Consider the following 27376-nt stretch of genomic DNA (forward strand, 5'->3'; position numbering starts at 1 on the left):
GAATTAAAATTGAAAGAGGACTAGTTTGATAAAAATAAGTCCTTTATTTTCATTTTTTATGAATTAATTTACTAAGATTCATTCTCGGCGGCTTTACCCAAGTAGTGAAGTCTAAAATGAGTAAGAAATTTGGGGAGGTGGGCTTTCCGAAGTACCACCGTCCTTTCTCCCGACCGCTTTGAGAGAGACAAGCAAAACTAATATTTAAATGGAAGCCACCAAAATGGATAAGATCAAAGCATTAGGAGAAGTAGAGCAAGAAAGCAGCAAAGAGACAGGAGAGGAGAGGAGAGGAGAGAGAAGAGATGGTGTCTTTGGGCGGTGGGTGGTGGAGAGGGGAGGTGTGGCGGGCGCACGTGGGAATGGCGGTGGTGCAGGTGGCGTATGGCGGCTACCACGTGCTGACGAAGTCGGTGCTTAACGTAGGGATGAACCAGATCGTCTTCTGCCTCTATCGCGACATCGTCGCCCTTTCCATCCTCGCCCCCGCTGCCTTCCTCTATGATCGGTACCACAAACAATTTATTTTATTCCTTTCGTTTAAAATTTCTTCTTTTTAATATAGGGTCCGATGCAGATTGGAATTGAATTGAAATTGGATAAGAAACAAACATGTTAAAGTTTGGGTAGATTGTTCTTGTTTCTACCAGCCATAATCCGATCATTAGTGGTCTCTGATGAGCTGCTTACAGACTCTGTGTGCTTGAATCTACCTGAATTACGGAAGACAAGAAAATGTCGACTTTGATTTGATGCCCGTCTTTTGGGCTGAATAGGCCCACCATTACTTTGCGTTCCTTATAGGTCATTGAAGCAATGTTTTATGGCAAGAATTTTGATTGTTCGTTTTTACCTTATTATAATGTTTCTGTATGGAAATTACCTATCTTGGTTATTCTTTCAACTTCACAATTTGTCATCTGTATTTGTTAAACTTCTGTACTGTTTGGACTTCATATAAACCTTGATTGTTGCAGAAGGATCCGCCGTCCGTTAAATGGTAGCCTCCTAGCATCATTTTTCCTTCTTGGGTTAACTGGGTATGCTTCAATTTTTTTCAGCTGTTCAATTTAATTCCTTTATGTGATTAGAGGTAACTTGAATTATTTGTCCCAGTTAAATGACTTTTAAATTCTCTGGTACTTTTCTACTAGGATATATGGGAACCAGCTTTTGTTTCTCATAGGTCTGAACTACACAAATCCAACATATGCAGCAGCTTTTCAGCCTGCAATACCAGTTTTTACATTTATCTTGGCTGCAATATTAGGGTATCTCTCGATGGTCCCTTGCTCTGCCTTGAACTAAAGTTTGCTCCTTCTGGAACGTTTGATTGAACCATTTATTGTTGCAGCGTTGAAATGGTGAATCTTTTCACAAATGTTGGACGTGTGAAAGTTGCAGCAACACTTGTCTGTGTTTGCGGTGCCATCTTAATGGTCTTCTATAGAGGCCCGACTTTAATTGGACCAGCTGGTTTGGATCTAGTTGGTCAGAATGAGATGGGCTTGAAGACTGACCCACAGATGATTGGATGGTTATCATCTGAATCAGTAGGATTTGGGCTTGAGAGGTGGCACATTGGTATTTTGTGTTTAATTGGCAATTGTTTCCTGATGGCTACTTATCTAGTTTTACAGGTACTGCTTGTGGAACTGAATGTTTTAATCCTTATGATAAAGTGAATTTTTAGATTTCAAAACCATATAAAAATGCAATATTGTGGTAAAGGAAACATGTTGAAAGAGCATAAGATAACATTTGTGAAAATTGTCTTTGCATTTTAAGCCTTATTTTTCTTTTGGACGATTTAGTCTTTGATATTGCTTCTCTAGTGTTCATGTAGTTACATTTTTTATCTCCTATGTATGTTAACATTAAGTTTGCTATAATTTCAGGCTCCAGTGTTGACGAAGTATCCTGCAAGTCTATCGTTGACTGCGTACTCGTATTCTTTTGGGACTCTTTTGATGATAGTGACAGGTTTATTTGCAACTAATGGGTATAAGGACTGGATATTGACGCCATCCGAGCTCATTGCTGTTCTATATGCTGTAAGTTTCTGCATCTAGTTTGTATGGGTAATTCTAATTGTATAAGACAGTAACTCAACCTTACCTTGTCAGATAAATGTTCTCAAGTCCCATCCCTATTCCTTGTCTGTAAGCATTTGATATAAAAGATCTTTTGTTCCCATCTCCATTATCATTCAGAATTTTTCATCTTAGTTCCAACGGAACTATTTGTTATATGATGGCGCACAACTTTTTACTTCTAAACATACCATGAGTAGATACAGTGCAAGTAATACACCATGATGAGTAACATGCTATAAATATCTAACACAATTGAAGTGACTTGCACTTTCAGGGAATTGTTGCCTCTTCTCTTAACTACGCGATAATGACGTGGTCCAACAAAATTATAGGGCCTTCCCTGGTGGCATTGTACAATCCTCTTCAACCTGCAATGTCTACCTTCTTGTCAACGATCTTCCTTGGAACACCCATATATCTTGGAAGGTTCGACCAAAATGTGTATCGATTTATTAATCTCTCTGTCTGTCATCTTTTTCCCCCCTAATTTGCTATATGCTTGTGCATTTTGAGAACCACTACCATTTCATCCATCATGGTAACTCTGTTTTCTTTTATTACTTTAATGCTTTCCTCTAGGGTGGAAATCTGTTCTCATTGTAGAGCTTATAAGATTTCTGTTTTTTGCTTATCATTTTTTGCTTTTCCATGGTTTTTTTCCTAAATTTAATGGGACAGTGAAAATACCGCCAGAATCTTCTGCAGCATGACTTCATTGTTTCTTTTCTTTTATTATCTTTGGAAAATATCAAATACTTAAATTTCATTGTATTGCTACTCTTGTCTGCTTGTAGTGTTATTGGAGGGATTCTTATAATTGCTGGCTTGTACCTGGTCACTTGGGCTCGATACAAGGAGAGACAAGAAGATATGGCGATTAGTTACAGAGATGAAGACTTTGACCCTCTACTTCAAGAGAACTTACCACGTCTCAAGGCACAGAAGAAGTTCTCCAGCTCCTCCATCATTCCTTAAACTTGATATTGTGCCCGATGATTCATAAAAGATTTCATTTGGGTAATTTCTTAGCACGGGATGGGACAAGAAAATCATCCTTGTGTGTGGAAAGGCTACTTTGTACTGGGAACAACATAACTCTCTACAATACAATTACTTTGCTTTTGTGTCCTGTTATTCTCAATTAAAAGTGTAGGATATCAGCATCAGCATCCTGAATGGAAGCTGAATGTGAAGGTTCAGTAATTCAATATCTCTTCTACTGTGTGCTGGTGGAGCGACAGCAAGCGACAGGGTAAAATATTTACTAACCTAAGGTTCACTATTCACACAAATAAATGTTTTCTTCGTATCTTTTCATTCCTTTTATCACAAGTCCTATTCCTTTTTATATTGTCTCCTTTTGCATATACATATATCATATGCCTGGTTCAATTCTTTTTTTTTTTTCCTTTTCTTTAGTTGCAATGTCCACTAAAGTTTGTGTGAATCTCATACTCATTGTGATGCAGGTCATCAGCTTCTACCTCAATTAATGTGGCTCAGAAGCTTGTTTCAGTCTGCTTCTATGAAGTCATCGCCATCCGCCTCTCCCCCTCTTCTCTCGTGCATACAAAACAAATTCTTTGTACATCAATATCAATACTATTTTGTTAATCAAGAACTTTGAAGTGTTGTAATAAATTTCAGCATTGTTGTACAATTTGCTACTTGTGGTCTTGTGGATGTTCCTCAAAGAATTAAGAAATTATACCCCTGTGGACACTATTTATAGTTGCTGTTAAGCTTGAAAGACTGCTAGCATGTGTTTCGTTTTGTGCTTAATTACTTCTGAAGGTTAAATATTTGTGTTAAAATATAAAATATGAAATATATAATCTTATTTAACAACTTAAGTTTTTAGTGTGTCAGTTTGATATTGGATCTGAAGAAGTGAGTTTAAGTTTTTTTTGAAATTGGCTATGATAAAATTACAGTTATCCCTGTTCTACTTGTGCATAAGGGAGATATATTTATGAATTAAGTCTTTCTTAAATGTATTTTATAACTAAATACTTTATTATGTATATTTTAATAAAAAAATTTTCTTAGAGAAATTATACATAAAATTTTATCACATACGAAGGTGCGTTTTCCAAATAAGATTTATATCACAGTGAACATATTTATTCATAGTTTAATAATTAAATATAATTTTTGATATAGATTTATTTAAAATAATTAATTATAGATATATTTAATTTATATTTAAGATGTACGAATTAATATCCTTAAGTAATAATTAGACGAGCACTTGGCAATAAATTTGGCGGGGAAGGACTTAAGTAGCTCTGAGACAAGTGGGCATATCCTACTGGTTCGGTCCGCTGTATGCTGTTCGTTACCTTTCAGTTCCACACAACACCGAGGCCATTTCACGTGTATCTCCGGACGCGCCACGTTTCAAACGCTAGACTGGTCATTTAACGTGGACACATCGGGACCGTTTCCCGAACATCCCACTATAAATAGATCGGATCCGTCCGTTTTAGGTGTCAAGAGCTCTATTAGTAATTTAGCACAATCTCTACTTATCCGGGTGTGTTAAATTAATATCCGGCGGACAGAGAGATGGCGGGGAGATTACCAGGCGTTATCGCTTTGTTCGACGTCGACGGCACTCTCACCGCTCCAAGAAAGGCAGAATAAGTCACTCGATAACAAACTTTATCCACCAGAATAACTCTGTAGTTACTCTCGTGTTTCTTTTTTCAACTTTTTTTTTAATTTTTTTTTCTTTTCTGTAGGTGGTGACGCCTAAGATGCTCGAGTTTATGAGAGAGCTCCGGGAGGTAACAGGCTTTTTATTCCGTGCCTTATTCTGGGATGGAATAAGAAGTGATCCTGAGCTTAGGTTGGCTATTATTTTGGTAAATGGCAGGTGGTTACAGTTGGTGTGGTTGGGGGATCTGATCTTGTTAAGATTTCTGAGCAACTTGGCAAATCAGGTCTGAATTTATCTCTAAATTCATATATATAGTGGAAGAATGTATAAAGATATTTTTTTTAAGGTTTTTTTGCTCTTGTATTAGGAGTATTGGCATCCATCTATTTGAATCCCTTAAATCTTCTTTCATTTCTTGCTTATATGTTCTTGCAATTTAAGTAGCATTCAGAGCTTTTATTTATTTGTTTTTTCTACTGTGGATTGTGGTGTCTACTCATTGATCGATAATTGGAATGAGAGATAAATAAAACAGCCTTTTTTAGTTTATATTTGGTGTATAGATTAAGCTAAAATATTTATCTCTACTAGTACATGCTACTTTCCTATGCATTTGTATCTGGTTTATTCATTAAATTTCTTAGTAATACTTCTTTTTATTCGTATTTTAAGTTCCTTATTTACGAACCCCTCAATAACAAGGTAAATTCATCTTCCTTTGCAGTTGTTAATGACTATGATTATGTGTTCTCGGAAAATGGTCTTGTAGCACACAAGATTGGGAAACTCATTGGTAGCCAGGTAGATGTCATTTCCCATAGTGAAATATAATTTTCTAGAATGAGTTTCAGAAATCGATTAAAGAATGACGCCGCTTATTGTCCGGAACTTCCTTAATTTTGTACAATTTCCATCACATTTTCAACTTTCATCTCTTGGCAATCTAGCATAACTGAAAATATCTACGAAATCTGCCTTATTAGAATGATTATTAGATGCAATCTCAAGATGTAATATATCTATACTCTTAGTTTTTTGCCATAGAATTTGGACCTTGATTAATTGACAATGAATCCTTCATATTTCTGTTGCATACTTCTCATGGAAGTTTAATGACTCGTCTCTGAATAACTTGCAAATTGCAATGAAGTGAATTCCAATTCTTCTCTTTAAGTAGAAACTTCAGGTGCTTCTGTCAATGTGAAAATCACATGAAAAAAATGAATCCTACTCATACTGCTACAATCATTACTTTTACTCATTTAGACTTCATTAAAATATCTATTTTTATACTCGTCAATCCATATTACCAGTATAAGCCCTTATTTTCTAGCTCTCAATGAATCAAACTATTTTTCTTTCCACACTGTACAGAGTTTGAGAACATTCCTTGGAGAAGAGAAATTAAAGGTAAGATGACAAAATTTGTAAATCTGTTACTACTGAAGCATTTTGGCAAGATGGTATCAGACCATGAAATTTGTGCAGGAATTTATTAATTTCACACTTCATTATATTGCTGACTTGGATATCCCAATAAAACGGTTAGTAAAAATTTCTTCTAAAAGATCAATTTTGGGTATGGGCTTTGTCTTGAATATTGCTATTTGTCTAGGGGGACATTTATAGAGTTCCGAAGTGGAATGCTTAATGTCTCACCAATTGGGAGGAACTGTAGCCAAGAAGAACGAGATGAGTTTGAGAAGTATGATAAGGTCTACAGCTTCTTCCAGAAGTGGAAAATTTTGATCTAACAATACTCTTTTGAATGCTTGGAACTGAAATAGATAACTTTCAGGTACATAATATAAGGCCAAAGATGGTCTCTGTGCTTAGAGAAAAGTTTGCACACTTGAACCTGACATTTTCCATTGGTGGGCAGATAAGTTTTGATGTAAGTCCAATGGATGATAATAAGATTTGGAAATAATCATGGTTGATTCCATCTGCTGTTCAATTCTAATTTCAGGTTTTTCCACAAGGTTGGGACAAGACCTACTGTCTGAGATATCTTGATGAATTTCAAGAAATCCATTTTTTCGGGGATAAAACATACAAGGTGATTTCTTGAGATATAAATATTTTTGCTTTAAATTGTGTAATCTGTATAAAACCACAGGAGGACAAGAAGTTTCATATATTGCAATTCACTGCAATAATACCACATTGCTACAATAGGTTCTGATAGAAATAGTGGTTAGAAACATTTGCCATCATTGCCACTACCTTTGAAACGACTAATTCTCTATTGTTATTTTTGCATGAAAGGGCCATACTCTTTCATGATTTGTGTCCATCATGCTTTATCTAAACCAGTAGTACAAACTTCTCATTGTCGAATGTGTAAGATCAGCTTCCACCTTTCTTCTATGACTTTCTTTGTAAGTCACCAGTGGAAGTTCCAGGCTAGTTTAATCACTTAATGGACTAGGTGTGTTAATTTCTGATGCCAATTTTTAGATAGCAGTGAGCAGTGGGTAAATTCTTGCGTTTGAATTGATAAAATTTTCTTGCCATTTCATCGACCATCTACTTTATAGTGTACAACCATATTGTCGAAGATGGGGCATGCTAGCTACAAATATTTTTGGGTGCCTCCTTATAAATTCAAATCACTCTTCTCTTATATCTTTTTCTTTTTATTATTTGAGAGGCATTCTAACTAATTTTTTTTTGGCTGAATTGCACGTTCGCATTCACTTGTAAACGTTGGTTCCTTTTTCGTACAGGGAGGTAATGACTATGAAATTTATGAATCTGAGAGAACTGTTGGTCACACAGGTATGTTAAATCTCTTGATCTTAATTAACATGCGCTCTTGTTGCTGGAATAACTAAGCTAAGAAGTTCAAATAGACTAAGTTCTTTACCTTGTCCAGTATATAGTTACATTCCTAGAAATTTTTTAGAGAAGTACAGATACCATTTAGTATGTATATTCTTTACCTTCTAACAAGGCATTCAGTTCATGGAAATTTTGTTTCTATCATCACTATTTCTGTAAGAGTTCTAACCTCGATGAATATTAGTTGAAATGGGTGTTTCGTTACAAGCCTTTACTTAGCTGATGCTGCAATACCATTGACTACTAGTTCTATTTCGTTTTTTCAAGTGTTGTAATTACGTCCCATTATTCTTGCAGTTACCAGTCCAGAAGATACGGAGGAACAGTGCAAATCTATCTTCCTCACAAAGTAAATTCAAGATGATTCAACCCTGAAGAGGATACAAATCATTTTTACTATTAAAGATTGGATTAGTTGCTTGCAATTTGGCCTTTAAATGCCCGTCTCTACCCATCAATAACTTGAATTGAAGTTAATTGAATAATATATTAAGATCCTTGTCTTCCAATATTTCATGAGATTTAGCTGATTGCCGACTGAAACTTGCAGACACATTATAAGATGGGATGGATATGTCATTTGTGAACGTATATTGCAATAATGGAGAAGCCATTTACATAACGACAATATTGTACACTTGTTGTGATGTTTCATGTTTCAATTTACTTACTTATGGAGCTTTTGGAACCACCATCCATTGGAATGAAATCCTAAGCCCCAGATCACTTTGTGGAATAAGAATGAAATAGAAATAAAGCTTATTATGGTTATATACTACAGTAATTAAACAATCAGTTTTTTGTTATCAGTTATCTTAGTACTAGAATAATAACACTTATTTCTCTCTTCTCATTTTGTACCCCTAAATTTCGATTTAAAAAAAAACAAACTAATTTGTCCTTGAGAAATTTCACTCAGTTATATTCTAATATTAATATTTTTTTAATGACCACTCAGTTTTGATTAAAAAATCTCGTCAGCAATATAATTGTAATATTCCGCTTTTCTCTGCTATTAACTTTATATTACATCAAATATAATTATTATATATTATTATACTAGTATATAATTAAATACGGTCTTATGCTAGACCTATGCTCATACAAAAAAAAACTCAAAAAAACTTATAGTGATAAAAACAGTCTTATAGTATAAGAAATTAAAATAGCTATTCTAATATATATATTTTTTTAGGAGAATAAGGATAGCATTTTTATTTCACTACGTGAAAAGAGTCTTGAAAAAACTATTTACCAGTTACCACTCAGTGTATTAATACCTCGCTATTTAAAGAATCACATAATCTGGATGTAAGATTGAAATGCTAGTTTGCTATTTCGTGTACTCTGAATTGTTCTGTTCTTTTTAATTAATAAGGGCTTACCCCTATTTCTCTGAAAACAAAATTTAACTGGGGTTTCATCCCCATATCTTCTAAATAAACAAATGAACTTAAAGACCACATGAGCACTTGTAGTCATCATATGTGCAATAAAAACGGCACCCAATATCTGGGATACACAGATATACAGGAATTAGTTTGAATAATTTAACTGCACTACAGCCACAGATCTCAGAGGTTCCATTTGATATCTAAGTGCACGACCTCAGTGTCATGGCAGAGCACTCAAGATTGCAAACCACTTCATGATGGTGAAATTCTTCAATATCTATGTGGATGATCGCATCACCGCACTTCTGTATCTGTTCATTTTATTAGTAGCATCGCCTTACAAGTTAAGAATTCTGGATAACTTGTGGAAGGTTTCGTATCAAAGAACAGAAAAGCGCCGCCCTCCCATGCTTTAAGATTTTGCCTCTGTAAAATTGGCACGACTGCAGATCGCCTCACAGCCGAAATGTAGCGGAAAGGACCAAGCTGTATGTACAACTATATATGTTAATGAATGAACTATGTATGTTAATGTTGGTGAATGTCATCTTTGACATTAAACAAATTGAGACCTGAGAAGCAAAAATACACACTAACCAAAACGGTAAAAGCGCTAAAATTCGATCAGGCCACCCTCTTTGTGCATTCCAAAATTGCGACCTTCATTTGTTCTTTGTCCAAGGATGCTTGCACCATAACCTGCATTTAACTTTGTTTCTTCAAATTCCTAACAGCTAAAACTATACCAGAAATCAGTGGTCTAGTTCTAATCACAATTTGCTGCAGACTGGATTCACGAGAAAGGGGGAAATCTCTAAGGCTGTGGAAATTGTTTAAATGTCTATGCTATGGACTTATGGTGGATAATAAAAATAATCATGTAACATCATCTGCATATGGAAGAAACATGTGAGTAATATTTTGATAATAGAGGTCTGTTCAACACCCTATGAGAAAGGATAGAAATTTTGGTCTCCTCTACAAATGATAGTCTCCTGTCAGGCAACTTTTTATCATTGGCAGAGGACATATTATACAACATAACTATAGGTGCCTGGGACCTATTGATTTCCTGCAAGATGCAAAGCAGATCAACAAGCAATTTATGATTGCTACTGTTGATTACAAAGTGAACATGTCTGACTCCAATATTGTCTAGTAAAGATTTACTTCTGTTGATGTTTCAAGTTAGTTAAAAGCACATTTCGGAGTGGATAGAAGATGTCAATCTCAGTTTAAAAAGAAGACTATCTACAAAGTTCCAAGAGAAAAACAGGTGAAATATTTTAGCTGTTACTCATCAGAAGATCATACGTAATTTACATTTATGTCCTACTTATTCCTATGTAATCAAAATCCAGAATCTCAAATTTTGATACCTCTTGGACCATGTTTTCATAACGTGCAAGTAATTTGTACTTATTGTCAAACATTGGTGCCATATATACCTGAGAGCAAAGAAGAAAACAACTCAGCTATATTAATCACTGAACAGCGTAACTTTAGGTTATTGAATAACAAAGAAAAAAGCAGAATAATACACAGCTTACAGGTATGATACCAGAATTTGATCAGAAAAAAAATCAGTATCATTACTAGCAAATACAGCTATGATATATAATAGAATAATCAGCATCATCATGTCTTATTAGAGAGAGATCTTTATGCCTCCTTACCTGAAATGTTGGAGCTAATCCTGGGCTTAAGAAGAAGCGTCCTTTTGAGACATTACTAACTTCCTCAATCTTTTGCAGTTCTTTGATAAGTAACTCTACATCAGCCCACTGATGGTACATTCAAACAGTTGTAGCAAGTGATGGTATGACAAATCCAAAGGACATACAGGAAAAATTAGTAAGGTCAAAGGTGAAGCAGAAGATTTTGAATAAGAGTTCTAATGGTAAAACAATAACGAATTATCCACTATGGATGCCCACAAGATTCATTGACAACAGAGGAGTTGGTAATTAAATTTATAAACAATAGTGCTATAAGAAAAAGTTATAAAAGTCTAAAAGCAACTCCGGACATATTATATGTTTATTTACACTCCTATTGTACTGAATCAGTAACTCCAAGAAGATGCTTACACGTAGGCATGATCATCGGGCAGGCCGGGCTAGGTTCGGGCCGGGCTTTTCGAGCCAACCGGACTTAAGTATTTGTTCATGGCCCAACACACCAATCACTCGGGCCGAGCCGGGTTCGGGCCGAGCAAGAATAGTCTAGCCCGTTACCGCCCGTCGGCCCGTGAAGATCGGGTAAGCCGGTCAGGCCGGGCCAGCCTGACCTACCAATCATTCAGCCCAACCCACATTTTAGCTATTTTTAAATTTTTTTTTACTATTCACTTTTTTTAAAAAAATATTTATATTCCTCTATTTAAAAATAATAATAAATTAAAAATTTTAAATGTGTGCTTAAAAAAATGTAAAATGGTACATTAGCAAAATTTTAGTTGGTTTTTACTGTAGCAGAACGGGCAGGCCTAGTTGTGGGCCAAACGGGCAGACTTTCGAGCCGGGTCGGGCGGGCAAAGGACTGGCCCGTGCCGCCCATGGGTAATTCGGGCTCGGGCTGGGCCGAGCCTAAACCGGATTCGAGCCGAGCTTAGCCCGGTCCAAACTATGCCAGGCACGAGCAGGCTAGGCCGTTTAATCACGTCTACTTACACGAGATGTACGTCTAATCTAATGTAATACACTGCAAGTCTCGTACAATGTCTTGACTTGAATAGAAACAATACAACGACATCTTGAAGCATCATATTAGGAAGTTAAAGATAATTTATCAAAGAAAGTCAAAATATTATGCAATACATTCACAAAAAGAGTTAAGTGTGAAGCAGGCATAACCAAAGGCATGTTGAATTGCAATACTTAAATGAGACAAATTTATTTAATGGAGGTAGAAGCAGGCATTAGTCACTAAGGTTATATTTGACAAATTAAATTGTGAGTTCTTGAAGAGCAAGAAAGCATGACCTTTGGGGATGAAAATTATTCATACTACTACTAAACACAATTAGCACAACGAGAATTTAAAAGACATTAACATTATCAAAACCTCAACGTCTGCTTGCGCTGCTTCAAGACTTCCACCCAAAGATGTACGGTCACCGACAACAGATTCCAAAGCTTCCGTCAATGGATCTGGCTGTAATGTAGAAACAAGGTTCATTTTCACTACTATAGGCTACTGAATACTTCGAATAAGTTACACCTGAAATACTTTAGGTACCGTAATTTCTTTCAGTGATAAGGTGATGCGATCAGTAGTATAGTCCAGTTGATGAACTTTGGCCTCCACAATCTGGGGAAAAGAGAAGTCAATTTTCAAAATTCCAAGAGTAGCACAGAATGATTGATGCAATGAGATTGAACTACTATATAGAAGAATATTGAAGGTAATCTGCTTCAGCAGCATAATGCCTGTTTAGTTTCCATCAGATGAGTAAAATATAGTGAATCTAAAACATATGCCGATAAGGATAGTAAATGAATGAACTTCAAATTCAGAATTAGGGCTCAGAAGTATATGCTTTTATCAATGAGCGAAGTATTCTTATACCCACTGAGTGAGAATCTAAACCATGAAGTCAATATGAAATACCTTCAAAATACAGCGACTTGTCCTATAAAGGCTATAATTATGCATGAGTTTGAACAAAGACTGACAGCTTCTTTGATCTTGTATAATTAAATACTTATATCTTGCTCTTTCAAAAAGATCAATTAAGTTTCTCATTATTCTTGGAGTCTTACTTATCTTACCACCAAATGACAGAGATACCTGACCCAAATATAGCCATCTGATTTCTTAATGATTGTTTCTTGCCTTTAAATCTTCAAACTGAACAGACCAGACCAAGACAACTTGTCTACCAATATTTAGTCATCTGTGACTTTCAAGTCTTCTATTAGTCATCAGTAGAGCCATGCAGAGCTACATAATATGATAATACTTTCTAGTTTAGCCAGCAGCAAAGAATGGAAAGTGCATAATGCAGAATAAACAGAGCTTATGTAAGGAGAAAAAACAAATAATAGAAACAAAAGATTTAATAGGAGAATAGCAAACTCATACCTGACCCATTTTAAAAGAAGATGAAGGATCTAAAGTTGTATCCCACGACACTTCTGACTGGTGAATTAGTGCAGGTACTCCTTCAACCTTCAAACAAAACAATCAGTTGTCAATCAAAACAATATCTTCAAAGTATCAGCATCTAAAAAAACAGCCAGATTACCTCAACAAATATGCCAAAATATGTAAACTTCTTGATGCAACATTTTACAATATCCCCAATACTAAGCCTAGCCTGCACAAAAGACCAAGAGATCCAGCTGAAAAATATGTTGATATTGGACATATCAGCAGGGAGTAGGAAATCAACCTATTAGAAAATATATGAGCCAAAGCAAGGATTATTCAACTTCTACTCAACCAACTCACAAAATTATATGCAAATTAGTGATCAGGAAAAGGAGTTGTAGCAAGTTAAGCTGTAGAATGTAGAATACCATGAGACCTCTCTTCTTCTCAACCAACTCTTCCTTTTCTTTCGGCCTTCCTGAGAACATTATCCTTCGAGAACTTCTATCTGCCAGTGCTACTGTAACTCTGATTCTCTGGAAATCAGAAATAAGTCAAGATTTGTATCACATGAGGACAAAACAAGAAAGTTATAAATAGAAGTGCTATCTTTCATACCTGACCAATAAAGGATGATAAGAACTTGGTCTTTTCTTGATCGTATGCTTGAAGAAGATCTTCAAACTTCATATTTGGTTGCAAAGTTTCAGCTGTTGAACCTATATCTAGTGATTTACTTGACTCCATTTCAGGGTTATTAACATCATAGTTTCTCACAATTCCCAGATCCTGTCTATATAACGAGGGGTCCAGACCTTTTTTCCTTAACCATGATTCAAAAGCTAAGAATTTCCATTTGGCGCCAACGTTTCGGTATGGTAAGAAGCCTATAAGGGAACCAAAAGACACCTGGAGATGTGAACAATTTATATTATACTTCTGTCTGTATAAATTAGAACTTTGATCAATGTACAAATAGACAGACTAAAGAATACTATTGAACTCACAACAAAACCTCTGCCACTGCAACTTATCAGTTCCACTTCAACCTTTTCACCAGTATTAACAAGGCTTTCCAGCTTTTTCCAGTCACTCTCTTCAATTTCCTGCAACTCCATAACTGAATCAACATGCTCATTCAATAAAATTAATATTGCAGAAGAAAAAAAAAAAAGCCTCAATCAGTTCAGTAAAGCCACAAAATTCTCATTAGATAATCAAAATTCTAAATAAATTATATAATATTAGGTATTCTTCTATTTTAGATCATCAATGAAACAATGACTCATAAAAGACTAAGAATATCTAGCCATGCTTACCTCTTGTTCTGATGAAATGGCACCCCTGGTATCAGCTGTATAAATATGGTGGTCATCAGTTGAAGCATCTTTCTCTGAAATGGTTGCATGTGATACTTTTTTAACAGATGGCTCCATCCTACATTTTGATATCCCAAGAAACAACAAAGTAAATGACCAAGCAAGTTCAATGTTATGGATGGAATTATGCATCTGAAATTGTATGGACAAAATGAAAATGACCCATGAATCATGGTACAGTAAAAGACAGTTCAAAGAAAAAAATACGATGTGTCACTTAAAGCCTAAACACACACACACACACACACACACACACAGTCTAACCTACCTAGATGGAACTACGAATCCTCAATTGCTTAAAGCTTATCCTCAAAGAGGGATGTGAAAATGAGAATAAATTAATGATATTCTTATTGTTATCTCAACAACTACTTTAAAAAGCTTAAGCTGTTTAAAAATAATAGCTTATATATTTTTATAGTTAATGCTCCCCCTTACTTTGGAGCTGAGACAAATTAACGAACTAAAGAAGTGGATTTGATTTAAACAGATGAAAGTTTTTATATTTTAAATGAAAGATGGCTGGTAGGATTCAAATGTATCAGAGCCTTAATTGCTCTAATACTATATTGACTCACTAGCTATTTTAAAAGCTTAAGCAATTAGATAACGATGATTTTCATATTTTATATTTAGCACTTATCGTATAAAGAATGTAGCAAAATTGATGTAGAAATTTGAGACTACCTCTGTGGTTTTCCTAATATGGCAGCTTGGCTGGAAATGGTGCTGCCAGAGTACATTGAATTTTCATCCAGAGAAGTAGTAGACACGTCATAATCTCCAACACCACTTTGGTTAGTGGGCTGTGATCCTTGAAAAAACAAGAAAAAGATCAACATTTGCTACTCAAAATATGAAGTACTCAGTAAGCCATCAGGTGCCTCACCAATATCCAAATCATCACCTAGTTCACGTGATATGGAAACACTATCACTGTTGAGATCTACAGATCCTTCACCATTTTCCACAACCACAGAGTTGTTACTCTTGGGTAGGTCTGTATCACTGTGCTGAAACCCACTTGAACTTTCTATCTCATTCGCCATTACGTTTTGATCCTTTATCTCACTAGAACTAGCCTGCGTAGAGTCAACTGAAGACACACTCTCTTGTTCTGAATCTAAAGGTGCTTTAATTATCCCTGGTTTCTTAAGCAGCGTCACATTACTCAAATTTTCACTAGTATCTTTTCTCATTTTCAAGTATATGTTTGGCTTGAGTTTCAACTTCAATTCTATTTCGCTGTCATCACCTTGAAAAACAGAGGGCTTCCTTAAGTCGATCACAGAATTACTGCTCTTGTCAGCACTGTTCTCCTGATAAAATTTTGGCTTCTTCTCGATTAACATAGGTTTTTCATCTGAACTAGTAGCCTGTGCTGCTTTGCTCATAACTGGGCGTGATAAACTCAACTTCCTTCCGCTTGGCATCTTGGTTACCTCTTTTTGGCTCAAGATGTTTACACTATTTGGTGACTCAGAAGATTGCCCTTCACTAACATCTGACTGAATATTAATCAAGACATCATCTACTTTATTTTTCTTCTTGTTGAGAGATTTCTCAATATCAAGGAAAGTGGCATCTGGGTTCGACTTTCTCGCCCTTATCTGCAAATATGTATGTACTCATACATCAGATATTTGTCTAAGACTAATAACTGACATAACTAACAATTATTCAGCACTAAGAAAGGAAATTAGAAACACTCATAAACACATCTGGATAAGTTATTCGCGAAAAAAGGATCAATATCCACTAAACGGACAATCTTGAAATTACTCTAGAACATTCTATTAGAGGCAGAGGTTAAGGAAGGCAACACAATTCCAGGACATTAAACACGTTAGAACAAGAAAAGAAGAACAATTGTGTTATCTGTATAAAGGAAACAAGGAATCTTCGAGAGGTGAGACCTTGGCTAGGGTTAGTTTGGGGTCCTCGCCAAGAAGCCTGCCGAACTTGAGCTCCATCTGTTCCCACTTGTCGAGCTCCGGCCCGTCTCGGGAAGCGCGAATGGGGACGAAGTGGGAGCGGCGCTTGCTACGAGGAGAAGGTAGGAGGACGAGGAGGGACCGGCCACTGATGCTGCCCCCGGCGATACCTTCCATTCCGAGGGCGACGCCGATGGGCGGAGAGAAGCTATTACTCATGGGAACAGCGGAAGAGAGGAGGGGAAGAATTATTTGTAGTGTTACAGTAAGCCAAAAGGTGAGGATTATCTTCTCTTTTCACTTATTTCTTTCATTTCACACCCTTACTAATAGGAAAAAGGATTATCTTTTCATTTGGCACCCCGTACTGTGTATTTATTGTGGTTCTCACCCTTCCTTTTTCATTATTTTAATTTGAGTCTATATGTTCTACTAAATAATAATAGCTTTCAGTAATATGAAATAGTAAGGATAACTAATAAACTGGGCGTTTGGTCTAGTGGTATGATTCTTGCTTTGGGTGCAAGAGGTCGCGAGTTCGATTCTCGCAACGCCCCCGTTTAATTAAGAATTTATCTTTTTTTTTTCTCACATCATGTATCAAAGCAATAACGACATTCAATAAGAAATCCGATCAAAAATAAAAAGTTTTTAAGTTAGAGCTTACCTTTCTAGAACCCCATGTGAAATTCCAAATATTTACCAAAAATCTAGCGAGAAAATAGTAAAAAAACACAAACAACTATACACATGTTGGTATACAGAAAACAGTCCGAGCTCGTCGCTCGATTGAACTATTACAGGCCAAAGATACAACGAACTTTCTCTTTCTAGTCCAAGACATGCATTAGAAAGCCAGTTTATTCTTCTTCTGAGTAACAAACAAACTGAAGAAGAGCCTTAAGACTCTTCCTCCTCCTCAACTTTGGGTGCCAAGTAGAACCTGATGTATCCCATCTCAGCAATATTGTACTCCACGACTACAGGCAGCTCCGAGGACAAGCTGATAGTTACAGTGTTCGACAGAGGAGTAGCTTTCGCAAATGAGTTCATATACCGAAGAGCAAATGTCAGAGAAACTGGGTCCTTCATCTCTATGATGGTTGATTCATCGGGCTACAAAGATAGAAAACAGAGAATTTGGCAGCACGGATTTAGAAGGTATTAATAGGGTTGTTGGGTTACAATCTAGAAGAATTAGAACAAAAAGGAAAAAAGAAAAGAAACTTTAGACTACCTTGTCAACAGTGACATTCTGTCGGCAAACGATATTTGCGCTGCCAATGTCACCTCTTGTTGAGAATTTCACTCCTTCCTTAGTTACGGATATTACAACTACATAAAGAAAATTCTATTCAGTTGTAGAAGACAGAGGAATCCTGATTATAGTACAGAAACATAGAGTTTTAACAAACATCTAAATTCTCAACTTGTTCACAATGTTGAAATTCAAACCATGACCATTTTGAGTAGAAGTTATCTACAGATACTAGGGAGCGGAGCTGTGAGATGTCGAAAGGACTCAATACGAAAAATAAGCAATAGACACTCTCTTTCAACCACTCATCCAACCAACCACACAAAACTACCTTTACAGAAATTATTTAAGGTCCTGGTGCACTAAAGGCACGATTACCCATCCTAGCAAAATTCTTATCATTATTGGTTATTCCAGTTTTTCATTTTTTTAAGGCTATCACAAACTAACATCCTGTCACATCACACAGACATTATGATACTCTCATCGCTGTCATTTGTAGTTGCAGCTCACTACACCCACAAATTGAAATCAGTCATATTAACCATAATAACTCTGACACAGTAAAGTTCCATTGAAAACTGATCACTTTCAAAGCTTAAGAGATTCAATTTAACCAGATAAGCATGATACCGGCAGATGATTTTTCTGCAATTCTGAACGAAAAACATGCATAATGGACTAGTGACAGTTCTGCAAAGCTGATGCTGTAAATAGATAAGTACCTCTCTGAAAATATATGCATAACAATGAAAGAAAATAAAAACTTGTGGATGAATTGCTGAATCACTCTGTGTTCAATCAATCAATTTAGATGAGCCCAAATAATCTGAACCAAAGGGTTGGTAGTAGTTGCAGCTGAATCCATAAATCTTGATCAGAAATTACATTGCACACTTCCAGAAAAGCATTTAAAAGAAGCAAGAGATAAATACAGCCAGAACATACCCGTGTCTCCAATGCTGCTCAGATCCTTACATATTCGTGCAAACTCTTGTGAGGGCATCTTAACAATGGCTTGATATTCTGCCTCAGGAATACCCAAATGTTCACTTTCGATGTCCATCAATTTCATTTCAAAGTCTGCAATCTTATCTTGCTCTGAAATCAGAGAAAAACAGAGACTAGACATTAGCAAACACAGAAAAGCATAACTTGATATAACAGTTATAAAATCACAATATACTCCACAGACATATACTCAAATGCAAAATTTTACTTCTTACCAGTTAGATATCCTGAAAGAGTCAAAAACAGATTCAAGCCTTAAGTAGAAATAACCGAACTGATCAAATAATTTGAAAAGCTTGCAATATGCTCCTCTCCTCAGTTTATTTGACCTAAATCCCTTTCCCACCCCCCAAAGAAGGTTATTAGATTCTATTGATCACAGCGACCGTCTACACTGTTGACCATTCCATTTTCCAGTGAGAAAATACAGAATGATCTTTTACATCGGATCCACAACCAAAGATGAAATGTGCCTAAAAGATATCTTTAATGGCACCCCATAAGATAGAAAACATAGAAGATACCGAACTTTTAAGTCTACAGGCTTCCAAATGAAACTAAAGAATTATTAGAAATTAGTAGTTCCAATCAGCAAATATTAGAACAATTCTGCAAACTACATGTTAATCATCTAAATTTATTCTTTCTGTCAATCAGCTGATAACCAACTATAAACCCTATGTGAATCTTTGCAGTTCAAGAAACTACCCAAATCTCAAGAGGTTCCGAGAATTAAGGAGTCAGTAAACCCTAGAATAAGTTAAAATTAACCAGCTTGACCAAAAAAAGAACCGATTGAAGAAATCAAGAACCCTAAATTAAGAGGAACAGGGGGGATCTCACTGGGGCTCTCGAACATGAAGGTGACGGTGTCGGCGGAGCCGTCATCGTCAGCCCTAATGGTGATGATGTCGTCGTTGCCGGCGCAGCGGAGGAGCTTGGAGAGGTGGTTAAGGTTCATGCCCATGGAGACGTTCCGGTCGCAGCGGAAGTGGTCGAAGGCGTCGGAGCGGAGGAGGAGGGCGACAAGTGCCACGTGGCTGGAGTCCATCGCCTGGAGGGAGAAGCCCGTCGACGAGCAGTCGAAGTTGGCGTTCGTCACCAGCTCGCGCATCGCTTCCAGAACCTTCTTCAGGAGGCCACCTTGAACGAGACGTAGCTCCAGCATCCTCGCTTCGTTTGCTTCTCTTCTTCTCTACCAGGAAGAGATGGGTAGGAGATTTATAATTGGAGAGGGCTGGAGAGGAGACGAAGAGATGGCGGGAGGTGGTTTCTTGCAAGAGAAGGAGCGTGCGTGGTCGGTATATTCCACCGTTTTGGATCCTTTGCAAATAACCACCGTTTTTACAAAAAATATATGTTCTCTAATTTTCTCACTTTTCAAACCTTTCTGAAAAGCATTTTTGTTATAAAAAAAAAAAAAATTTCATCATGCATTCAAACCCTAACTTTAAAACTTCATGCATACAAACAATTAAATCTCTTTGACGTTTTCTGTATATGTAGTTAAAACATTTCTCTATTTCAAAATAATAATTCCCTCTTTACCCTCCTAAATTATTATTATTATTTTTTTACAATAACTCTCTAAACAGTTAGAAATACTTTATTTGACTCTTTATGATCGGATTCTATTTTTATCCAAAAGATGTCACAAAATAAAGTGATAAATTTATCCCTCGTATGCATGTGATTTGAGAAACTTTTAGATTAGCGAAAATACACCTCCTTCGCCTCCTCTGCATTTGAGTCTGAGAAGCTCAACTCCGTCAACCTCCTCATGTACATGGCTTCTATTACCGCAAAGTTTCCAGAGTCGGTGCTATCATCGTCTCTAGGAAGCGCAAGGCTTGCTCTTCCAAGATGGTTCTTGTCTCCTCTCTAAACCCTCGTGACCAGATTTATTGTCCTTCGCGCCCGCATCAGATACTAGTGCTTGTGAACCCTATTGATGAAGGAGGAAGATAAATTTGAAACCTTGAGTCTCCTCAGCTATCGGATTAGCACTGACCTTCGTGTTGCCACACTCATGGTAGCCAACAAAGACAACATTGTCGACAAATTGACTGCCTAGGCCATCAACTCGACCCTCTCCTACTTCTCCAACCAGTTCTTAAAAGACATAGCCTTCTAGGCCTAACCTTCGGGAGAAATGCGGAGTGTGCTTAGCGACAACGAGGAAGGGCTTGTCCCACGCCATGCTCACTAATCTCAAGCTCAGGATCGAGAACATCCAGTGCTTTGATGAGGAAGGCAGTGCGGGACTACCGAAGACAAGGATGGTGTATTAGTATTAGATAATCAAGGAGACAAAGAGGAGAGAAAGAAAAGTGGAGGGGCATGAGGGCAATGAAAGAATTTAAAAATAAAATAAAATATCTAATATTAGCTAAACCACTTAATTATTTTGTCATTATAAATAAATGGGCAATTTGGTCAATTTACTAGGTCAAGTATTTTAATAGATTACTAGATCATATGAATCATCCTTTGATGGAATCTCTAAGATGGCAAGATAGTAGGTAGTTATCAACTAAAAATTAGGTGTATAACAGAATCCAAATTATCCGATAGTGTATTTGCACTGAATCTAACTAACTGGAATAAAGATTTTAATTGTTCTATCTATCTAATAAATGGGTCAGATTTCGAATCCAATCAAATTCAGATTTATATTTGAATCAACAGTGAATATCTATCGATGTATTTCTATAGTATGTGTGTTTTAAGTAGTCAACTTATATATAGGCCAATACTTAAATTTGTATATACAAATATTGAATCACTCTAATTCCTATATAATATAAATAATCTTGAGTCTCTTGAAAAATAATGTTTATACTACTATCATATATACTTAATATGTTAAGCTTTTATCATTTTAGATGACATGATTAAAGTATTGTGCTCTAGTTTTTACTATTAAATTATTACAATTGGATGCCAAAATTTGTGACTTGTTGCTAGGAAATAAAATTATTTTTATTTTTATATATCCTAGTGTACTAATTATTCGTGAAAATCTGAATAGTGTCTATTGTCCAATTGACACAGCTATATGCAGGTCTTCCGCATTTTGATTGCACGCACTTTGCATGAGATATTCTTCATGAGCAAAATATAAATAATGAATGAATTGTCCACGTAATCCTCTTAACTTCTTCGACGCCTATAAATTACCACCTCATCTCTCCATTCCTGTTCCCGCTCAAACGATGAAGCCTTCCATAATTCAAACTCCGAGGCCTTCTCTCCGCGGGAGATCGAAGGAAACCCCAACTCCTCTCTTGAAGCGATCCGATGCGAATTCCGGCGGCGAATTGAAGCCCCCAAAGGTTACTCCCTTGAAGCCTCTTCTCCTCCAATTTCGCAAAATTTTGATCTCTCTTCCCTTCCTCTCTCAGATCGTCGCCAAGTGCTTGAGCTCGGATTTCGCCGCCGTATCGGAGGAGCCCTCCCCGCTGGATCTGATCGATTCCTCTCCAGATACGAACAGCAGCGTTATAGATCCAACGGGGGTGAGCTCGAAACAGTAGAAGTTATAAGATCTGTATGCTCCTTTCTCCTCTGATTCTCTTCTCTCTCTGTTTCCGATTAGGGAAAGTCCGCGGTATCGCCTCATGAGAGTGGGATCGAAGAATCCAGTGAGATTCATGGGGGAATCGCGAATCTGGTGACGGTTGATCGCGTACGTGAAGCTCTGATCGAGATTGGGACTACGACGGAGGTGATCGGCGGATCGGAGAAGCTTCTGGAAGCATTGGTCGAGATCGCGGTCTGCGAGCGGATGGGCTACTCGGGGAGGAGAGGTGGATCATCCAATCCGGTTTTCTGGGCCAAGGTGCGTATCTGGATCGTCGGTTTCTTGATCGTTTTGGTAGCGGTTTTGAACGTGTTGTTGGTATCGGCGATCTGGATCGGCGACGGAGCCGCTTTGAACGGTTTGCCACCAACATAGAGAGATGGATGATACGATTCATCTCTATCTACCACTCTTAACGTTACCAAACTTCCACCTCTCTACTCTCTCTCCTTTTAGTTTACACTCCTTCCTTAGTTTCCGACAGCAAGAAGTACTAGTCTAGAGAGAGAAAAAAAATTGACACTGATTGAGCATAACATTTCGCTGTTCTTTATATCTACTCGTTTATACCATCTCCATTGCTTATCCTACAAAAGTTGCCTCGAATCACAGAACAAGTTCAGCAGGATGCTTGCAGTTCCTCAAAAAGTTTAAGATTTCCACAGAATCCAATCTGTTTGAGAGGATTGTAAGTATCATAATCATTACGAAGGTCCTTGAAACTTATTATCATCAGCTAAATAAGTTCATCAGTTTAGAAGAACTAAAGAATATAGACAAACAGGAAATCTTAATCAAAATTTCCGCCACAATGCACTATCGAGGATAACGCAGCAAATTACACTTGACAATTTCTCCAAAGCCACTGCCATTCTCTCTAGTTTCAGGGACTGAAGCATCCTAAGAACTTCTTCGGGGTTATCCCTCTGGCGCGATATTTTGCAGCCATCTCTTCTGCCTCCAAGATCTCTTCTCCTCGCTTAGCTTCCGCAAGTGCTCTCTTCTCTTCTGCTTCCCTGTGGATCATCGCAACCTTGTTCTTCATCTTCTCTGCATGTTGTGCCTTCTTCTTTTCTAATGATTCCTGCCATGCATCATTACGGAAGTGAAGTGTTTCTTCGCATGGTTGGTTACTAAATCTATTGACAGGTTTGATCCATATGTTGCAAATGAATACTGTTCTACATGGGATAAATACCACTAGAGTATCCAAAGGATTGAGCATCTCGAAGCTCGAACTAGTATGAAACTGACTCTCACCTCGATCTTTCTCAGCTTGGCTTCCACGGCCGCCCTTTTTTAGTTCTCCCATGAGAGAATGGATGACATCTTCTTCTGAGCCCTGTTTGACATTATCAACACGATTTGTTTTAATCCGTACCGCATGTCAAGGAAATAATGATACTTCCAACTTGATCAATCGTAAAACTTGTGGACTGCTGTGTGAGTTAACTAAAACCTAGAAACAGGAAATGCCAACAAAGAATTAGCTGGAAGAGGAGTCCTTTCTTACGACCTCTCTTCTTCTGCTTAGTGATTTTCATATTTTATATTTTTAACATTTTTTTTTATTACTGGGCTGAGATATTTTAATGAAGCCATAAAGTAAATTTAATTTAAATATGTGAAATTCTCTGATTTCAGGCAAAGATTTGCATAAAAATATTGTAATCCATAACATTTGACTTTGATACCGTAATAACTCATCAATCACTCTAAAAAAAACTATTAGATAATAATAATTTTATCTTTTATATTCTAACCCTCATAATTAAGTAAGGAAACATGCGCTTGACGAGAGAAAGTACGAGGACCTTCTATCTAACCGTTAGCATTTATGGAAGTAGTTGAAGCCTTGTATCTTACTTGTTCTCAACTTTGGACTTTTCATTATCCTCCCATGCCTTCACGAAGGACATTTTTTTCTCCGTTTCTACCCGCGCGAGGCCAGCATCTGTCGAGTTATAAGCCGGTAAATTTCCTTCTCGAGATGGCATAAAAAGATATATTTGAACAATAGAATTTTAGGCACATAAGATATGTTTATTTCTCACACCTCTATCAGCAGAACCCCTTGACGATTTCTCCGGTGAAGGAGCACCTGCGACGTCTGTCAACAAAATAGTTTGTTCAAAAAAAAAATTCGTCGGTTCGGCATAAACTGCATACAGAAAAAGTTTTCTTTTGCATGCCAATGGAAGAATTCTGTTGAAATTAACAATGGAATAAGTCGACTAAGATTGTCAAAATAATTGAGCAGCCTGACCTTAGCTCGGCATCGCTCAGCTCACAATAATTCAAACTCGAGTATAAATTAATTGAGTCGAGCGTATACAGTAAGATGAGCTTAAATTTTATTTTTGACTCAAACCTTTGTTAGTCGGCTCGCTCAAGCTCACAAAATAAGATTTGAATTATTTATATATTACACTGATATGATATATATGATGTAAAGCTTAGCACTATTAGATTTTGATCGTTAATCTCTTATCCTCTATCTGTTATCCTTGGGTTGATCTAATTGGTTCTTCCAATCCCAATCCCAAATTAGTTTGATTAACGTTTGAATTAGACTTATTTAAGGCTTGAACTCAAATTAAGTTTGAATTTATCTCAGTTTGAATTGAACTTGTTTAAAGCTCAAGCTCAAATTGGTTTGCACTTGAATTCTATCGACAGAAGCTTGAATAAAATTTTACGGCTCAAAGTTAAAATTTACCGAGATTGATTAGATTAGCTTGAATTTCAGGAAAATTATATTCTGATCGAATTCCTAATACCTAATAAATTAAATGTGTATAAAGCCTTAACTATTTATCAAAATATTACAACTAAAGTTATTCTAAATAGGTATACAAAGAAGACCATAGTACACAATAAATAGGTATACAAAGAAGACCATAGTACACAACAAATATATACTTTAATTTATATTATCACAAACATAAACTCCACCATAAAATTATTCACTCTCAAAAAATAAAATACAAAATAAAAGACAAACAACAAACAAACGATGAAGAACAAATGCATAGAACTAAAGAAAAGAATTTGAGAAAAATAGAGAAGAAGGTCTTACTCTCCACCACGGCAACATCTTTGGTATCATCGAGCATATCTTCCAAAAGCGGTGGCTTCACCACCTTCTCCTCCCCTACCGGTACCATTTCCACCTTCGTCTCTTCTTCTCCTATCATCACAAAAAAAAAAAAAAACTAATTTACAGCTCCAACTATTTTTTCCCCAAAATTTTATGGATGCTCAAAAGAGAGGTGTGAGCGGTATCGCAGGAGATTTTTATGGGAGCTTTTCATACCTCAGATTAATTCTTGCATATTTCTTCGGATCCATATTCTTTAACACCGCGTGGACAAGAATCTCTTTCCTAGATTTGGTAGCTAAGAGATAACTAAGGAGCTGCTGATGTTATTAAAAATATTGTTTAAAAAAATTAAAAAAACATAAAAAAAAAATAATACTTGTTTTTTCTTATTTTTCATACATACCTTTCAAAATTTCTGTTTGTTTATTTGTTTATATGCCTCTCTAAATTTATATATATATATATTCTATATACTATTTACAACTATTTTTTATGAATTCCTCTTTGAGTTAATTAATTATTAAAATTTGAATAATTTAAATATAAAATTTTGAAAGTACACATATTTTAATTTTCTTAAATTTATCTTAGTTGAAGATTTTTATCTTTTTTCTATTAAATTATTGAGATTTAATCTGAGAAATAATTATGTAAATATCTCTATTATTAATATATATTTTAAAAGATATACATATAAATAGTAACTTTAGAAGAACATACAAATAAATAAAAAATTTGAAGTATATATACGTAAAAGACTTAGAAATATTACAAATTGAGCAAATTAAATACTTTTATTCTTTGGGGTGCACCGTGCATGTAATCTAGAGTTGAGGCGAAAATATAATTTAGCTAATAATTTATAAGCTAATTCTGTGTTATAATTACATTAGCTGACAGAGATCTAAATCCGACTACTTTTACTTTTCTAATCTGTTAATTTTATGTGCAATATATATGTTTTAAATAGCAATGCATCTTTTTTACACTTAACATAACATAATCTTTTACGGTACAATATATGATTATTAAATAGTTTTGTTTGTAGGGGCTGCGGTTGTAAAATTGCAATGTTACAGCGTTCCATTAGTTATATTTTGCACCATTTTCTTAGTGTTAGTATAATCCATCATCATCTTAAGTCTATTAAGATGTTTCGGAATTAGTCATTAGACAGATTATCATAGCAAATTTGTATTAGAGAAAAAGGGTCTAGCCGGGTCGGGTCAACTTGATCTAACTCAACTTGCCCCAGTAAAATATTTTAGGATATAATATTTTTAAGATTGCTCACACTTTCATCTACCTTAGCATACTGAGAGTGGAGGATGATGCGAGGAAGATTCTTAATAATAAGTAATATAAATAGTTCTTAAAACATGTTTTATATTTTTTTGAGCAAAATTAGTATTAACTCTTGCATTTAAACTAAACTACGTAAACATCCTACAGCAAGAATATTTTATAGTTTGAGCCGTAAAATGCTAGAATTTCTATAATTAAGAGTCAATAATGCATAAACTTTCTCTAATTTTAGCTCAAAATTTTAAACTTTTTTCTATAGCAGAGGCCCTAACTGCAGCATTGACTGCAAGAATTTCTTACAATCGGTGGCAAATTACAATTTCTCGCATGAATTTTTGGTAGGCTCTAGGTGGGCCCCTAGATATTATGTTTAGATAACCAGTTGATCAAAATGCTTAAATTGTAACCAATAATATATTTTTTTGAAAGCTCTTTAGTTTTCAGGAGAGGATGTTTGATCTATTCATAGTTTTTTTTTTTCTAATCCAACCAATATTAAAACAAAAATTCTCCAAGACATTAACAAGAATAACACTTGACAATTAACATTGCTAATATATCTTAGATATAATTATATTTAAACTCTCTAAACTATCATATTTTTATATAATCTCTCTAAACTTTTCTAACATTTTTTTTTAACATATAAAAACCCTATAAATTATTAAAAATAATATCTCGAGCACCTCTTCTATTAGGTTTATGTTATCTT

The 27376-nt window shown here is 35.9% G+C and overlaps 6 protein-coding genes and 1 non-coding gene across 9 annotated transcripts; 4 read left to right on the forward strand and 3 right to left on the reverse strand.

The window, feature by feature from the left end:
• The first annotated feature begins 231 nt into the window (after positions 1 to 231).
• LOC140789917 (WAT1-related protein At4g19185-like) lies at positions 232 to 3846 on the forward strand. 2 transcript variants are annotated; one of them, XM_073139825.1, is made up of 8 exons: positions 232 to 508; positions 978 to 1040; positions 1155 to 1271; positions 1355 to 1640; positions 1899 to 2054; positions 2371 to 2522; positions 2891 to 3348; positions 3566 to 3846. In XM_073139825.1, the coding sequence occupies exons 1-7, from the start codon at positions 306 to 308 to the stop codon at positions 3069 to 3071; spliced, it is 1158 nt and encodes a 385-aa protein (XP_072995926.1). In that variant the 5' UTR covers positions 232 to 305; the 3' UTR covers positions 3072 to 3348; positions 3566 to 3846. The 2 variants fall into 2 exon arrangements, with proteins under 2 accessions (XP_072995926.1, XP_072995927.1); XM_073139826.1 differs by having other exon boundaries at positions 236 to 508; positions 3574 to 3846.
• Positions 3847 to 4587: 741 nt separating this feature from the next.
• Positions 4588 to 8224, forward strand: LOC140788670 (phosphomannomutase). The gene is made up of 11 exons (XM_073138042.1): positions 4588 to 4733; positions 4841 to 4885; positions 4975 to 5041; positions 5483 to 5559; positions 6133 to 6168; positions 6247 to 6302; positions 6374 to 6473; positions 6557 to 6652; positions 6728 to 6817; positions 7488 to 7539; positions 7900 to 8224. The coding sequence occupies exons 1-11, from the start codon at positions 4665 to 4667 to the stop codon at positions 7953 to 7955; spliced, it is 744 nt and encodes a 247-aa protein (XP_072994143.1). The 5' UTR covers positions 4588 to 4664; the 3' UTR covers positions 7956 to 8224.
• Positions 8225 to 9035: 811 nt separating this feature from the next.
• On the reverse strand, positions 9036 to 16684 carry LOC140789549 (uncharacterized). 2 transcript variants are annotated; one of them, XM_073139280.1, is made up of 15 exons: positions 16387 to 16683; positions 15360 to 16080; positions 15158 to 15284; positions 14411 to 14528; positions 14099 to 14197; positions 13710 to 14000; positions 13520 to 13627; positions 13246 to 13317; positions 13083 to 13169; positions 12237 to 12308; positions 12063 to 12152; positions 10673 to 10780; positions 10376 to 10444; positions 9594 to 9695; positions 9036 to 9482 (listed from the first exon to the last, which is right to left on the reverse strand). In XM_073139280.1, the coding sequence occupies exons 1-14, from the start codon at positions 16621 to 16623 to the stop codon at positions 9621 to 9623; spliced, it is 2274 nt and encodes a 757-aa protein (XP_072995381.1). In that variant the 5' UTR covers positions 16624 to 16683; the 3' UTR covers positions 9036 to 9482; positions 9594 to 9620. The 2 variants fall into 2 exon arrangements, with proteins under 2 accessions (XP_072995381.1, XP_072995382.1); XM_073139281.1 differs by lacking the exon at positions 10673 to 10780 and having other exon boundaries at positions 16387 to 16684.
• Positions 16685 to 16889: 205 nt separating this feature from the next.
• On the forward strand, positions 16890 to 16961 carry TRNAP-UGG (transfer RNA proline (anticodon UGG)). Its single transcript has one exon. It is a non-coding gene; the product is annotated as a tRNA-Pro (tRNA).
• A 202-nt stretch (positions 16962 to 17163) lies between these two features.
• On the reverse strand, positions 17164 to 20004 carry LOC140788967 (proliferating cell nuclear antigen-like). Its single transcript, XM_073138525.1, has 4 exons — positions 19517 to 20004; positions 18611 to 18763; positions 17642 to 17739; positions 17164 to 17520 (listed from the first exon to the last, which is right to left on the reverse strand). Exons 1-4 carry the CDS (start codon positions 19839 to 19841, stop codon positions 17305 to 17307), a joined length of 792 nt encoding a protein of 263 aa, XP_072994626.1. The 5' UTR covers positions 19842 to 20004; the 3' UTR covers positions 17164 to 17304.
• A 1884-nt stretch (positions 20005 to 21888) lies between these two features.
• On the forward strand, positions 21889 to 22962 carry LOC140789365 (uncharacterized). The gene is made up of 3 exons (XM_073139034.1): positions 21889 to 22008; positions 22078 to 22191; positions 22272 to 22962. Exons 1-3 carry the CDS (start codon positions 21889 to 21891, stop codon positions 22629 to 22631), a joined length of 594 nt encoding a protein of 197 aa, XP_072995135.1. The 3' UTR covers positions 22632 to 22962.
• LOC140789364 (remorin 1.4-like) lies at positions 22903 to 25463 on the reverse strand. Its single transcript, XM_073139033.1, has 5 exons — positions 25336 to 25463; positions 24313 to 24366; positions 24123 to 24210; positions 23517 to 23598; positions 22903 to 23340 (listed from the first exon to the last, which is right to left on the reverse strand). The coding sequence occupies exons 1-4, from the start codon at positions 25451 to 25453 to the stop codon at positions 23556 to 23558; spliced, it is 303 nt and encodes a 100-aa protein (XP_072995134.1). The 5' UTR covers positions 25454 to 25463; the 3' UTR covers positions 22903 to 23340; positions 23517 to 23555.
• Positions 25464 to 27376: the final 1913 nt, after the last annotated feature.

This window comes from Typha latifolia, chromosome 5 (assembly GCF_019914945.1).
Source record: "Typha latifolia isolate L0001 chromosome 5, TyphaL0001v2, whole genome shotgun sequence".
Taxonomy (NCBI): Eukaryota; Viridiplantae; Streptophyta; class Magnoliopsida; order Poales; family Typhaceae; genus Typha; species Typha latifolia.